The sequence below is a fragment of the Falco cherrug genome, chromosome 7 (assembly GCF_023634085.1).
Source record: "Falco cherrug isolate bFalChe1 chromosome 7, bFalChe1.pri, whole genome shotgun sequence".
NCBI classification, from domain to species: domain Eukaryota; kingdom Metazoa; phylum Chordata; class Aves; order Falconiformes; family Falconidae; genus Falco; species Falco cherrug.
Genome location: NC_073703.1, coordinates 9555320 through 9568836, shown reverse-complemented (window position 1 = coordinate 9568836; position 13517 = coordinate 9555320). Strand labels below are relative to the sequence as shown.

The 13517-nt window shown below is 40.0% G+C and overlaps 1 protein-coding gene across 7 annotated transcripts in view; it reads left to right on the top strand.

Annotated features, from left to right (window-relative positions):
- Nucleotides 1-13517, top strand: part of MCTP2 (multiple C2 and transmembrane domain containing 2) — a 127623-nt gene that overhangs the window by 60632 nt on the left and 53474 nt on the right. For all 7 annotated transcript variants that reach the window (XM_055716772.1, XM_055716767.1, XM_055716766.1 and 4 more), the window contains 4 exons: nucleotides 1285-1471; nucleotides 2394-2487; nucleotides 6254-6356; nucleotides 8816-8918. In XM_055716772.1, the coding sequence (XP_055572747.1) occupies nucleotides 1285-1471; nucleotides 2394-2487; nucleotides 6254-6356; nucleotides 8816-8918 (487 nt within the window). The remainder of the gene's footprint in view (nucleotides 1-1284; nucleotides 1472-2393; nucleotides 2488-6253; nucleotides 6357-8815; nucleotides 8919-13517) is intronic.

Sequence of the window (13517 nt, the reverse complement as noted above, 5' to 3'; positions counted from 1 at the left end):
ATAGCTTCTTGGGTTTTCAGGCTGAAATGTTTGGGGATTTTATTTTTTTTCGCCCCCTTTAGCATTCACAGAAAATAGGCTGTTAAGAAGCGGAAAGCATGCAATTTATAGCAGATGGGTATAAACCGCTCCAGCTCTACTACTGGAATGGGATCAATCAGGAGCACTACATGCACCATTTACCCAGAAGAAACCCACCTGGGGGAACCCTGTGGAATTTTAGCCTATTAAGACAACACCTTAACAAGTTTAGTTTAAATAAAAACTTGTCGGCAGGCATTAAGCGGAGCGAAAGCTCTCGCTCTCCATCATCCGCTCACCATCCCTTGGAGAAATGTGACTCCCCACGCACTGTGGCAACAAAGCTACTCCTTCCTTATTTTTGTTTTGTTTTTTTTTTTCCTTTTTCATCTGTAACTTTTGTTCAGCCTGTTCTTAAAAGCCAAGCCCTACGGAGGTTCAAAAAAGTTCCACTCCATTTACTGGACTTCTAAATAGAAGGCATTTAGCCAAGCCAAGTGATGAGGCTTGCTGTTGCGTTTAACCGCTCCCTTCGCGTGTGACTGGCTGACTAGTGAGCGCTCCCTGCTTTAGCCCATACTCATCTTTTGTTATTGCCTCTTTAGAAATGTTTCTCTTCTTTCCTCCTAATTTTTATTTTTGGGGGGAAGTATCAGGTTAATGATATGTACTATGTGCAGGGGGTTGGGGGTGGGGCGGGGGTGGGGGTGACTTTTAAGACAGTCCTTCCCTTTGGGAAATATAACAGTACACTGAAAGTGTGCTCTAGTAAGGCTTGTAAAAGAGATTGGGGCATACAGTATAATGTAGCATAAAATGGAGTATGTGACTTTAAAGAAACGAATCTATTTTAGGCTAATGTTTTAAATTTTGCATTTGCTCCTTTTCTTTTCCCCCAGGTGAAATAAAACTGTGTTTCAAATCCATCACAAAACACTGGGGGATTTTAGAGGGGAAGTGAGGCAGGCCAGAGTTAAGTTTTCCTACTGTACTTGCAGCCCAAACCTTTTACCTCTGCTTACCAGTAGGTGAACCAGAAAGCAAAACTTGACAGTAAGTGCAATAGAAACTGGCTAATTGGTTTCCCGTGTTTAATTTTGAGATGCTTTTTTTTTTTTTTTTGTGTTCTTTCCATCCTGAACAAGCAATAAGTTTTGGTGCCTGCTTACTACTGAAGTCAATATGAATGTTGCTTTATTATTCCCCCCCCCCCCCCCCCCCCCAGCTCCTTTTCCGTATTAACCCTTGGCAATGTTGTTCTAGGTGCCAAGTTGACATTCATGCCCTGCCGATGAAGCAGACCAATTGCTTAGAGCTGCCTCTGGCAAAACATCCAGGGTCCCTGCTAATGTTGATTGCTGTTGCCCCGTGTACAGGCGTGTCTATCTCTGATCTGTGTGTCTGCCCTTTGGGAGACCCCAGCGAACGGCAACAGATTTCACAGCGCTATGTGAGTTTGCATATTCTTTTTTTCTTCTGTTTTTCTCTCCTCTAGTTTTGAAAGTAGTCAAAATTGCGGGGAGGGGGGAATTGTCCAGTCATAATGACATGTGTCCTACCGGAGAAAACTATTACACGGAATAGTTATTACGTTTAGAATGACTTGGAGATGAGCAGGGCGGATAGACCCAAGCCATTTGCCTGCGTGTATTTGAGTTGTAAATTAATACTTTTCTTTGCAAACTTGAATTGTATTAAAAGATTATCATGGGGAATGAGACAGAGTGAATGTCATGGAGAGTCTGTAGTATTCTTTGCTTTCTTTCCTCCTTTGGGGAGGATGTGTTCTGGATTTTGAACTGTTGGAAGATAAAGCCTTATGATGGCTTTCACCCATCAATCCTCAAAAGCTGGACAAGCAGCAATACGTGTATCTCTCTGAAATGGGGTGCGAGAATGAGGCGTGAGGAACTTGAACCACCTATGCCAATGTTTTTGAGGACAGATTCCTCGCTGCTGATGTAGTGTGCTGCCTGCCTGACCCATGCTGCTTCTCCAGGTCTACCTATGTCCCATTTTCTGTTTTAATTGACAGATGATATTTGCATAAACGTTCAGGGTCCTTCCCATCTCCACCATAACATTAACATGTAACTTATGTGAATGGAGAATTAGGAGCAGGTACCATGTGATGTCTTGAAACTCCGGGTCGTGATGCAGTGAGACTGAGATAGTGGATGTGTGTTTATGGGTGTATCAGCTGCTGAACTGAAACAAAGCAGAAATAAGATGGATATAGAAATGTAAGTCATTTAGTAGTTCAATAATTTCTGTTTCTTACTGAATAACAAATGAAATACATCTTTACTAGTTCAGTAATTTCTGTTTCTTACTGAATGACAAAATGTATCTTCATGCTTTCCTCTTTGCAGTGTATAAAGAATTCCTTTCGGGACGTGAAGGACATTGGTTTCTTACAAGTCAAAGTGTTAAAGGCAGTGGACCTCTTGGCAGCAGATTTTGCAGGTATTTTGTTTCTCTTTTGCAGCATATGATGCTATAATGTTTTGTGAGTGCTGCTTAGACTTTGTGCAGTACTGTCAGTTGATCAAGGAAAAGTAAATCTTCCATCGTTTCTCAGCGGCGAAACCTACCTCAGGGAACTGAGGTACAAAATGATTTTGACTCCCAAAAGTATGTGGGAAGTCCAGTGGATGGAGATCTGAGTGGCGTGACCAATAGCTTAACACTTAGCATAGTGTACTGTTGTATTTTCCAGCAGGGATATGTAAAATAAAGTGATGGTGCCTGCAAAGTAGCCTTTCCACCTTTTATCAGGTGCCTTGTGAGCAAGACTGAAAGATTTTGGGGATGTCTGACACGGTGCTGAGTGTGTGGGTTGGGGTGGTGCTGCAGGCTGTCACCCGAAAAAGAAAGCTTGCCAGCGATGGGGATGCAAGTGCGATGGTTTCTCTTACAGCTCGTTTGTGGCTTCAGTTTGCAATGATCTTTTTGGTGCTTTTACTCCGAGAAAAGGATGGATTTTCCACTGAGCTGTACCTCAAATTGTGCTTGGTCCTGACAGCAACGGACACTTAACACCTTTTAAAAATACAACTTTATATTGTTTCTCCAGGGAAGGTCTAGGGAATTAGTACTTCTCTGTAACGATTGCCTGGACATTATTACTTTTATTACCATCTTCTCCAGAATTCTGGAGAACTTTTAATTCCCCTCTGTATCTTGCAGCACCCAGTAATTCACAGCCACAGTATTGTGTGTTGTGTATTTGCTGACACAGTAATTTTCTTAAGAGAACTTGTTGATAAAGGCAGGAAAGATGCTAGAGAGAAAACACTCTTGCCCCACTCACTGGTGTGCATGAAGACACTGTAACATAAGAGAACGTTGCTCCTAATGTAAGGACCAAAGGAGAAAGCCCAAGATGAATCAAGATATTATTTCAGTTTCAATTCACTGCTTAACACTGCAGTGGAAAAAAAGGTTTCTGCAAAGAGCAGTACTTTAAAGAACTGAAGAACTTAATTTGAAAGCATACAGAAACCCTGCCAATAATGAAACGTATCTTGTACAGAAGTGCATTTCTAGGTTGACATAACGTATACATCTGTATGGAATTAGGAATGTAATGGCACCTTCCTAACAAATTTAATAGGAAGTGTACCACAGCAAAGCAGAACCCTTGGCTAACGGCAAGGCTAGGGCTGTCTAGAACTATGTGAGGTTTTAATATAGACAGCGTACAGGGAAAGAGCTGAGCCCAGAAGGTTACTTACCCTTTGGAAAACTTCAGTGATGCTAATGCAGTTGCATCCGTGATGGATTTGGCCCCCTTTCCCTCAATACTTAAACAGGAGCATGTGGGTGGATAATGAACATTGGAAGAGACACGCAGGTTCTTGATTCTGCAATTCAAAGACTTTTCATACAGAGTATGTGACACACATTCCTTGTGCATAGCACAGAATGAAATTCTGCTTAAGTAAAAGGTTACTCAGTCTGTCATTATATTCAAAATAACCCAGGCTTTGAGCCTGATTCATGAAGCAAATGACAAATTGTTTTTCAATGGCAGTGCTGAAAATATCCTAGTATTATGCTGTAATAGACCCACCAAATTGCAAAAGGATGCAGCCATTTTAGGTAAAAATAGCATAATTTCTGATCGTGAAATGAGAGACATAAAGATTAATTATCTGTTCTGAGCCATTCATAAATGATTAGTGCAGCAATTATGGTCTTCCATAATAGAGCCCTCCTAGAGCAGTGCCATATTTCCTGCATTGCCAGGGAGACTGCTCAGATTTATTGTTATTGATAAAAGTAAATTCAAAGTCCAGCAAAAAATCTGATAAAGCAAAAATCGCAGAGACAATAAGAGGTACAAAGATTTCCAAGGGTTAATAGAGGAGCAGTACGAGCAGGTAGTGTTCCCTCGCTGTCCTGTCCCCATCCAGTAGCAGTCATGAGTCCTGTCTGGGTGAACTTCTGCAGACCAGTCATGTGCTGTCAGGTATGATGCCACCTTATACCTTCTTCCATAGTAAAGATTGGATTTTGGTGTGATTGGGATTTCTGTTGTCAGTTGATTATATGTTGGCATTCTAGATTTTAATTGCAAGTTTTTAGCCTACTGTAATAATAGCTCTCAGAAAACAACATAGAATCTGCTTTGGTTTTGAACAGTGTTTTGAAAATTCATATTTCACCATTTGACATAAATTTTAGGCTAGTTTACACACAGCTATATCAAATATGTAGATCTTCAGCCACAGCTAGCCCAGTTTGAGCCTTCCATACTTTTATATTCGTAGATAATAGTTTTGTTGACGTGAAAATGACTTTTTCTGCTTTGTTGGATGTTTTCTGTGTATGCATTGAGAGTTCTTCTCAAACACTGCATTTGCTCACTGACCAAAAAATAGCATTCAAAATACCAAATTATACAGTGGGATTGTTTTTGGCATATACCCGTTTGCATTTCAAATAGTTTCTCTGAAGGGCTGCATGCATTTTCCACACTTATCAGGGAATGGGCACGTAAGCTGAAAAGAAGACAGAGAGATTCCAGTAGTACACATGGTCTTTAAACTTTACCAATATTGACTAGTTAATACCCGCTGCTTACATACTGAAAAGATTCCTGTTTAGTTTATGAACTTCTCAGAGTAAGAACCTTAAGAGCTCTGCATTAATAATGCCAAAAATTAAGAAAAAGACAGCTTTTGCTTAAATATCGTGTCTGTCTGCTGTCTAAATCCCTGCATTGCTGACATATTTAATTGCCTCCATAAAAGTTAGGCTGGAGTGTCTGTGGCTGAGTTATACGTGAACACTGAAGATGAGATTAAAACATACTGAGCCAGACATGCCGATAAAGGGCACTCTGTTCACGATGGAAACTGCTCAGCTTGTGAAAGCTACAAATTAATGTAATGTGAATTATCCAAAAAAACCACCCCCAAAACATTAGCAAACATCTTTGCTATAACAGGTTCCACATTGACATCGTTCTTTTGAGAGGAGGTTGGGTTTTTTCGTTGGTGCTTGGTAGTGGTTTTTTTTTTTTCTTTTTTTGGTTTTGGTTTTTTGTTTGTTTGTTTGTTTGCTTGCTTTAAGTACGATACCTTATTCATGCATGGATTCTTCAGTTGATGCTGGGTTTTGTTTTAAACTGTGGCACTGTGTAGGGTCTTCGTGGCTTCCAGGACTTGCTCATGTGGAACTAATTGAAGAAATGCAGCTGATAAAGACAGTGCCTTCTCTTCCCATGGTGTGGGTACTTAGTCCTGTAATCAGCAGGAGAGGACCACAGACTCTAAGCAGAAGATATCATAGAGCACTGTAACTGCAGCACTGATGCTTACCTGGGTCAGAATGATAGTACTGCTTTTGTAATGTTGTCTGAGTAATTGTCAAAATAAGCAGATTTTTCTTGCTATAAAGACTTAGAGATAATTCACTGTAAGTCTCAGGCTTCCGGCATTAGAGTGAAGCCACCTGAGTGAGTTGTAAGGTAAGTGTTAAGAGTTTGCAGAACTGAGGATGCATAGGAGATGTTTTTTGTTTAGCAAGTCACTCCAACAGAATGAGGCAATTTGCAGTTGTCTTAATGGGTCTAATTTTACTTGACCTATCACTTCTTCATCCCTCCTGCAAAGAAACAGTGTGCATACTAAATACAGTAACTGGTCCACTTCATTTTTTTGTTTGTTTCTTCCTTTTTCTTTTTCTTTTTTTTTTTTTTTTAATCTATCTGGTTTTTCCCTAGGTAAAAGTGATCCTTTCTGTGTATTAGAGCTGGGAAATGACATGCTTCAAACGCACACTGTTTACAAGAACCTCAATCCAGAGTGGAACAAAGTTTTCACATTGTAAGTGGATTGCTTTTGAAAACATGCTGCAACACCAAATAGTTAGCAGCTTCACTATATAAGCTATCGACTTTGGGAAAATGCAAAGGTCAAGTTTAAGATATGTCAGTTTTTCATAGTCAGAGAGGATGTTGGAGAAATATCAAATATAACTCAATTAAAGCCTCTTGCCTTTTACTAGTTCTTGCATGGAGTTTATTAATAGAAGTCATTAAAAGAAAAATTACTGTGATATTTATAGGAAGAATCATGACTAGACATAATGGAGTCATAGCTGGATCCAAGAGATAATGTAACAGAAAGTAGAGACCAAATACTCACGCCTACATTTTCCATAATTTAAAATAAAATATGTTTCATTGAACCATAGCAGAATCCTTGTTTAATGTGTAAGTAAGCAGAAAATGAGAGCTCATGTTGTTCCTGGTATATCTTCTGAATTTAAACTAGTCAAACATAGCTTACCCCAAATTAAAAGCTTAAATTTTTATGGAAATCAAAGTATTCTCTTTTTTGGTGACTTTATTAATAACTAAAGTGATAATTTAGGTATTGCTAACTTTAGGCAGCGTAATTTTTCAGTCTTGCTTGAGGCTGACAAAGATTTTTGTGGATAACCTAGTGAGATACATGTTTCTAGGACTGTAGCAGCCGGTGGTAAGGAAGGCAACCATGAGGGCTGGCAGTTGGAGCTTTTATGACACTAGCACCTGTCCAGTGGGAGAGCAGTTTAAGAATGACAGACTTCTTGCAAAAGCAAGATTCATAAACACTGGGTTGGAGGAAAACACAGTAAAAAGTATCTGATCTCTTTGACAGAATTACCTTGCTGGATTTCTGTTTGATTCGTGGGTGCAGCTGAATGCATGTCTCTTGGAGTCCTTCTCTTTGTCTGTTCTCAGGAAGCTCCCACTCATCACTGTTTATTCTGAGATTGTGCCAGCAGATGAGTCTTGTCGGATGTTCAGCCAAAAAAATAAATCTAATAAGAATCTGAAGTTATTTTATTTAAAATGAAGCTTTGTGTCTATAGTTCCCATGGGTCTCAGAAATACCAGCTACAAACTATCTCTAACTTTCTTACTTGTGTTGCATGAGTAATCTAAGCACCAAACCTGCAGAGCTAGTCAGGCTCCCACTTCTCCTCTAGATTTTTGGCCATTTAAAAAAAAATATTAGGCACCTTAAAAGCTATTGAAGATTTAGATTAATTTTGGAGCAGAGTGGATTGTTTTGAGTGGATGAATCCATTTCAGCTGCAGTGTTCAAAACCACCACTTGGTACTAAGAGTGGTGAAACCCCTTCCCATCATAGTCAGATTTTCTGCAAGACACTTCTCTGTGTGTGTCACTGTGGGGTTTTACTGGTTTATAGCACTGGTAGCTATATCACATGGAAAATTATAATGGCTTGGAGAGGAATATGGAAGTCTGGTTGCAGAAGTGGCAGGTTTCCATGTATTTTAAAGCCATAATGTCTTGAAAACAGTGCGTTTAGTGGTGGTTTGGCTGCCACTAGATCACATCAGAGAACATGCTATGACAGCTAGTTGGAGAGACAGCCAGGGAGGTGGCTTCTAGGTTCAGACTCTGCTCCATGAGGAGCAAGTCCACTGTATTGCAGGTGGAGGTTCTGGGAGCAGGACTGCTCTGAAACAACCTTCTTTTAGGCAGAATGGCTACACTTGGTTAAATAACACACACACACTGTACCGCATACCTCTTTCTTTAATTCTTGCGTGTGGAATAAGAAAAATAGGAGATAATGAATGCAACCTGTAAGTTGTCTCCACTTACCCATGCTTTTGCAGTCACACAGATAAGACTTTTCTCAAATGAGACTCCCATTTATTAATGATACGATAAATACTTAGGATCGCATGCCTGCTGCCACATCAGAAGAGCATTGGCACTGAATAGAACAAAAATATTGTACATTTGGCCTTTAATGAGGGTTGATAGGGATGGTTTGTTGTTTTTTTTCTTCTGTGATTGGGGTTTTTTTAAGTAATTTGATTTGTTAGCACCTTAAAAGGGAGAGAATTGTTCAATAACTGGTCAAGTCAAATGAAGTTATGTAAGTTTTTGTTTCCTGGATTATTTCTTTAATGTCCCGAAGCCTGGCTTTGAATTCAGCCCTTGACCTGTCCCAGTCACCAGCTTGTCCTGTTGGAGAGCTGAGTTTTACATGGTTAGCATCATCAATGCACAGAAAATGTCACCGTCTGGTAGTTCTTTTCTTCACCTAGTTCTGGGACTGAAACATGAGGGGAAAGCTTGGGGAATACCCATCATTTGATTCATTTTGGGGGGAATTTAATTAAATGCTAGTTTTATACTCCAAGGTAATACAAACTTAATTAGTAAAACAGTGTTCTCAGATCTTTGTGGAGGAGACTGTGTGCATGTGTATCGAATATTATTATTTTTTTTTATGTGTCTGCACTTTTTTGTTCCAGCCCTATTAGAGATATTCATGATGTTCTGGAAGTGACAGTGTTTGATGAAGATGGAGATAAACCCCCTGATTTTCTTGGAAAAGTTGCCATCCCTTTGCTGTCTGTAAGTTACCTTTGCCATGTATATCATTCAAATATTGATGGTTTTGCTGGGAATGAATTGCATTTCTTTTCCCCATAGCACAAAGCAACACAGATTTAGAGATAAACAGGTTTTGTGATCTATATATGCCTTAGTTGGCAGTGTTTATAGCTCTCCTTAGTGTAACGAGCATTGCCAACCCATTTAAGTACAAATTTGGTTGATTGGAAGGAAAATTGCAGAAGTGTCTGTACTTCATCAGTACTATATGCCACATAGGTCTGAAAACATAATTGAGTTGTTCTGTGTGTTTCCACATCATCTTCTGAAGGTAACGTTTTAAGCATGCCTTTATTCTGTCTTGCTTCTTTTTACTCCAAGAAAGTAATTGCACATCACAGTAGGATTGACTAGAGATAGCTGTTGTTGCTGGCATAGCTGAATAAAATTACCTAAAAGGGGTGTTTTCTACTCCAGAGTGCTTTTAAAGACTGGTGGCTTTTGTTCGGTAAACAAATGTGTGAAGAGTGAGCCCTACCATGGGAGTATAAAATCAAAACTGGAAACAAAGCGAGCTCAGGGGAAAGCGGTTGTTCTGGAGATTAAGGAGAGTTGAAGCTTTTTCAGAAATGGTGAAAAAAGGCCAAGCTAAAGAGAGTGGGACATAAAAGGGTCATTAAAAGACATTAATAGAGAAATGGGGGGAAAGCAGTTTTGTGTTTGGTAAGACTGATTTAATTCTGGAACAAGGCTGGTGGTAATAGAGTGAGCGAACCACATCAAGTGGATGTAAACAGCTCCATGTATATGTGCAGTATCACAGAACATTCTGGTAACTTTTGCAGTACCCTTTGGGAAGAATTTTCTAGGCTGTGACTTTTATTAAATCAGTGAGTAGATGAAGCTTGAAACATCATGGGACTCTTGTGCTCCTGTCAGTCGAGTCATGTAAACACGTTTAACTGGAAGCATGGAGGCTTCCTTGAGTTCTGAGACACTGATGCTTTGCAGTACATTCTCTACGCAGAGGAGAGGGTGTGACAGGTATTTATGCAGCAAGTACTGCATTGGGCCCTGTACAAACACTCATGCTTGCAATAAATAACATGATTCAAGTGATACGTGCAGTAGTGAGATGCTTTTGGTAATGCACAGTGTGATGCTGTGGGTAATAGCACTCTCGAATAGGCAGACGGCACATCCTGATTGAAATTATAGAGTACAAAATTGCAGTATTGTTTTGAAACATGCCTGTGAAAGCATATTCACCTCTGCAGAAAGGCTGGCACGCATCTTTCACAGTTAAGGCAAGAGCCTGTCTTTAAGAGGTGGGCTGCTGCAGGAAAGGCAGTATTGCAGCAGCGGGTTAGTGGGGCTCTGTCCTGGTGGAGACTGGAGAAGTGGGAGGTTTCTAGAGGGAAAAAACCTCATCAAAGTGGGTCATGTAAGCCCCACAGAGTTGGCGTACTTTAGGTAAGGGACCAGTCAGGATCAGAGAGGGGAACTGCAAATATTTGATGTTTCCAAATAAATAATGAACTGCCCAGAAAACTCTTGAACTGGTGTAGAGGATGTGATCCCAACCTAAGGAATGCTTTATAGTGGTAAAGAAATAGGCCGATGTGCTCCATTTTTGTTATTATTTTGTCTAAATAAGTGTATTTCTTGTGCATGCGAATTAGAAGCAGTGTGGCTTCTGAATCTCTTCATGAAAGTGTGTTGGGTTTCATCCACTGTGCACTCTTTCCAAGTTATATATTCCCTATGTACAGCGTAACATGCAATTTGTGGATATAAAGAGCTGAAGCTATAGAAGCTGAGAAGTAAATACTGAGCTCTTGGTGCCCCACACACTGTTGTGTGCTTTGCAATCCTCCTCCCTCTGTGGCCCGGACTGCAAGTTTTTTTTGAGGCTGGGGATGTTTTAGGTTGTTTGTCTATTGTAGTGGCTGGAGTTGTCAATATCTCTGGGTTTAGAACAGTATTAGAGTCAGTTGGGCATGGAGGATGATTTGATGTTTACAGGGAAGGAAAAACCTCTTAACATCTTTTATTCCATTTTTGATCACTTTGTTAATTTTTCCCCAAGTCCTCGTATCTCTGATGTTACTGGAAGAGAGTGGCTGGAGCAGCTGCTCTCCTGCAGATCCAGCGCCTGCCAAATGGTCTGCATGATCGGCAGCAGGCTGTGTGGGCTCACAGTGAGAAGATGTTAGATTTGGATTTTCTGTTGATTTTATAGACGTTTGTCAAGTATCCCTTAGGAAGCATGTAACAAGGCAGAGGAGGGGAGTGCATGTGTGTGGTAATGTCCAAACTATTCAGTGTAGGTTTTTTGTCCAAGGTTTGAGACAAAAAAAAATAAAATAAAAATTGTTTATGCTTTCCCTTGCCAACTGATCTTCTTCCTTCCCGTCCAAACTTCTCTGCCTCCTATTTCAGTCAAATCTAGTGTAAATATATTCGTCTCTGCTTCTGATTAAAAAACATTTTGCACCTATTAACTTAGTCTGCTCAGACAGAACACTGCAATTTTCTAAGCTCTTTTTCTTGAAATGGGAATGTTGATGTATGTTTTCATTTTGACTATAAATTTGAATGTATCCTTTCAACCATTTAGATAAATATACTGAAAGATAACAATAGGAAGCCTCACAGATCATATAGGTTTAATTTCTCTAGGTAGTCAGGCCTAATATTTGCTTGCATTAAATTATCTTTTGAAAATACAAGTGCATTTGCCATTTTTATTTTCCTGTTAAAAATGCACAAGTTTGACTTTTAAGCTGTCAGCACATGAAGTAAGTTTAGTTTAGGAATTGTTCATGGATGACTAGACTCTTAATAAAAAATTGCCTTGAATAAAGTATATGTTGGAAGGATATGAAATGTTCATATGAAATCTGAAATCTGACAATGAATTTTGGTTTAAATGTGTCCAGGAGTCTTACACTGGCATTTTGCAAACATGCGTACACCTTCATCGTCCTGTTAACACACAAATGGCCTTACTGCACAAAAATTCAGAGATAGTGAAATTAATTCTGCTTTCCATGCATCCTTGACTGTGATCTAGGCTTATTGCTGGCACCAAATAAGAAACAAAAAATTGGGCAGCATGAAGTGTTTTAAGGTGTCAGATGATGAATAAAGCTGCAGACCTCATGTTCTTCTGATAGATGTGATAAAGCAGTATTGGGCAAATACCCGTTTGGCTTTGTTTCTCATACAGCTCCATTAATAATGCCCTGTAGAGACGGTGATTTTGGTAGCAGTACACTGAATTTGGGGGACATGTTAGGAAGAGATGTTATTTACTTGCATTTTACCTTTAGCTTTTCCATGTCAATCAACTTACTGTACTTTTTTTTCTCCCGCCTTTCTTTTGGTCAAACTCCTGTCCTCTTCTAAAGCGTGTATGAGAGACCTCATCTCAAATACAGCTGTGGTCAGCCACATTCACAGAAACAGGATTTAAACTGGAAAAGACACTGATTAGCGCTACCAGGATATTCAGGAACATGGATTGCTCTCTCGCCAGAGGTGACCTCGAGGTCTGGCTTGCCTAATCTTTTGGACTGCTTTCTAGAGCCTGGGGAGTGAAAGAGAAGACCATTTACACCACTGGGCAGAGCAGGCTTTTGTGCTAGAAATTGAAGAAGATTCTGGGGACCGGAGAAGTAGGGCAAAAACTTCGTTGATTCAGGAAGGAAGTTTGATAGGTCTAGAAGTTTTGTAGGTTTTGGGGGACTTGAACTAATTATCAAAGTAGTCCTTTCCATCTCTGTGTTCCTTTGTGCCCTAGATCTTAGTAAAAGCACCATGTTTCTCTTTGTGAGGGTCTGTCTTTTTTGTTTTGCTTCAAGAGACTCCTGTCTCCTAGAAGGCCGCAAGTTATTAGAGACATGGGAGCGTGTAGTGTGCTTCAATGAATCTGAAAGCAGAGTATATCAAATATCCTCATGTAGAAAGACCTTTGAGTGAAGAGTTGTATCACAGAATGGAATGGTTTTTATCTGCTGGATTATCAGCTGAGTAGTCTTCAGCTGCACCCTTTTTTCAGCAGCCAGGAAGAGGTCTATGAAATATTTTCAAGTGCCGAGCAAGGTCGGTAGCCAATGATACACTGAAAACAAATAGTATGCCTTTCGCAAGCTTAATTATCTAAACCACGGCCTGGATTCAGAGAGCAGACACCCAACGATTGCAGTTACTTAGCACTTGACAATAAGTGCACAGCCTTTTCCAGGAGAAAGCTTTAGAGTTTGAGAAAAGTGAAAATGCAGCTGTGAAGTGTATCGTCTGTTCTGCCTTTTATCCCTGTCATGAACTAGAAATTTTGGAATGGGGGAAAAACTGCCACATCTCTTCCAGAAAAAAATGGTACCTTGTTTCTGAAATTACATTCTTCCCCAGCTGTGCACTACTCACTGAAATGGTATCAACAGGAATGTTTTCCTCGAGTACCACCTAGGATCCTTGTGCTGCCAGGGTTTTCATCTGCCCCTCAGACTGCCTGGAAGCCCTCATATGGGGCTGCTTGCTTTCTTTCAGTCCATCAGCTCAACATCTGTTTGGTCTTTGGGTATCAATCCTCTGCCAAGAGCCCAAATCTCTGTT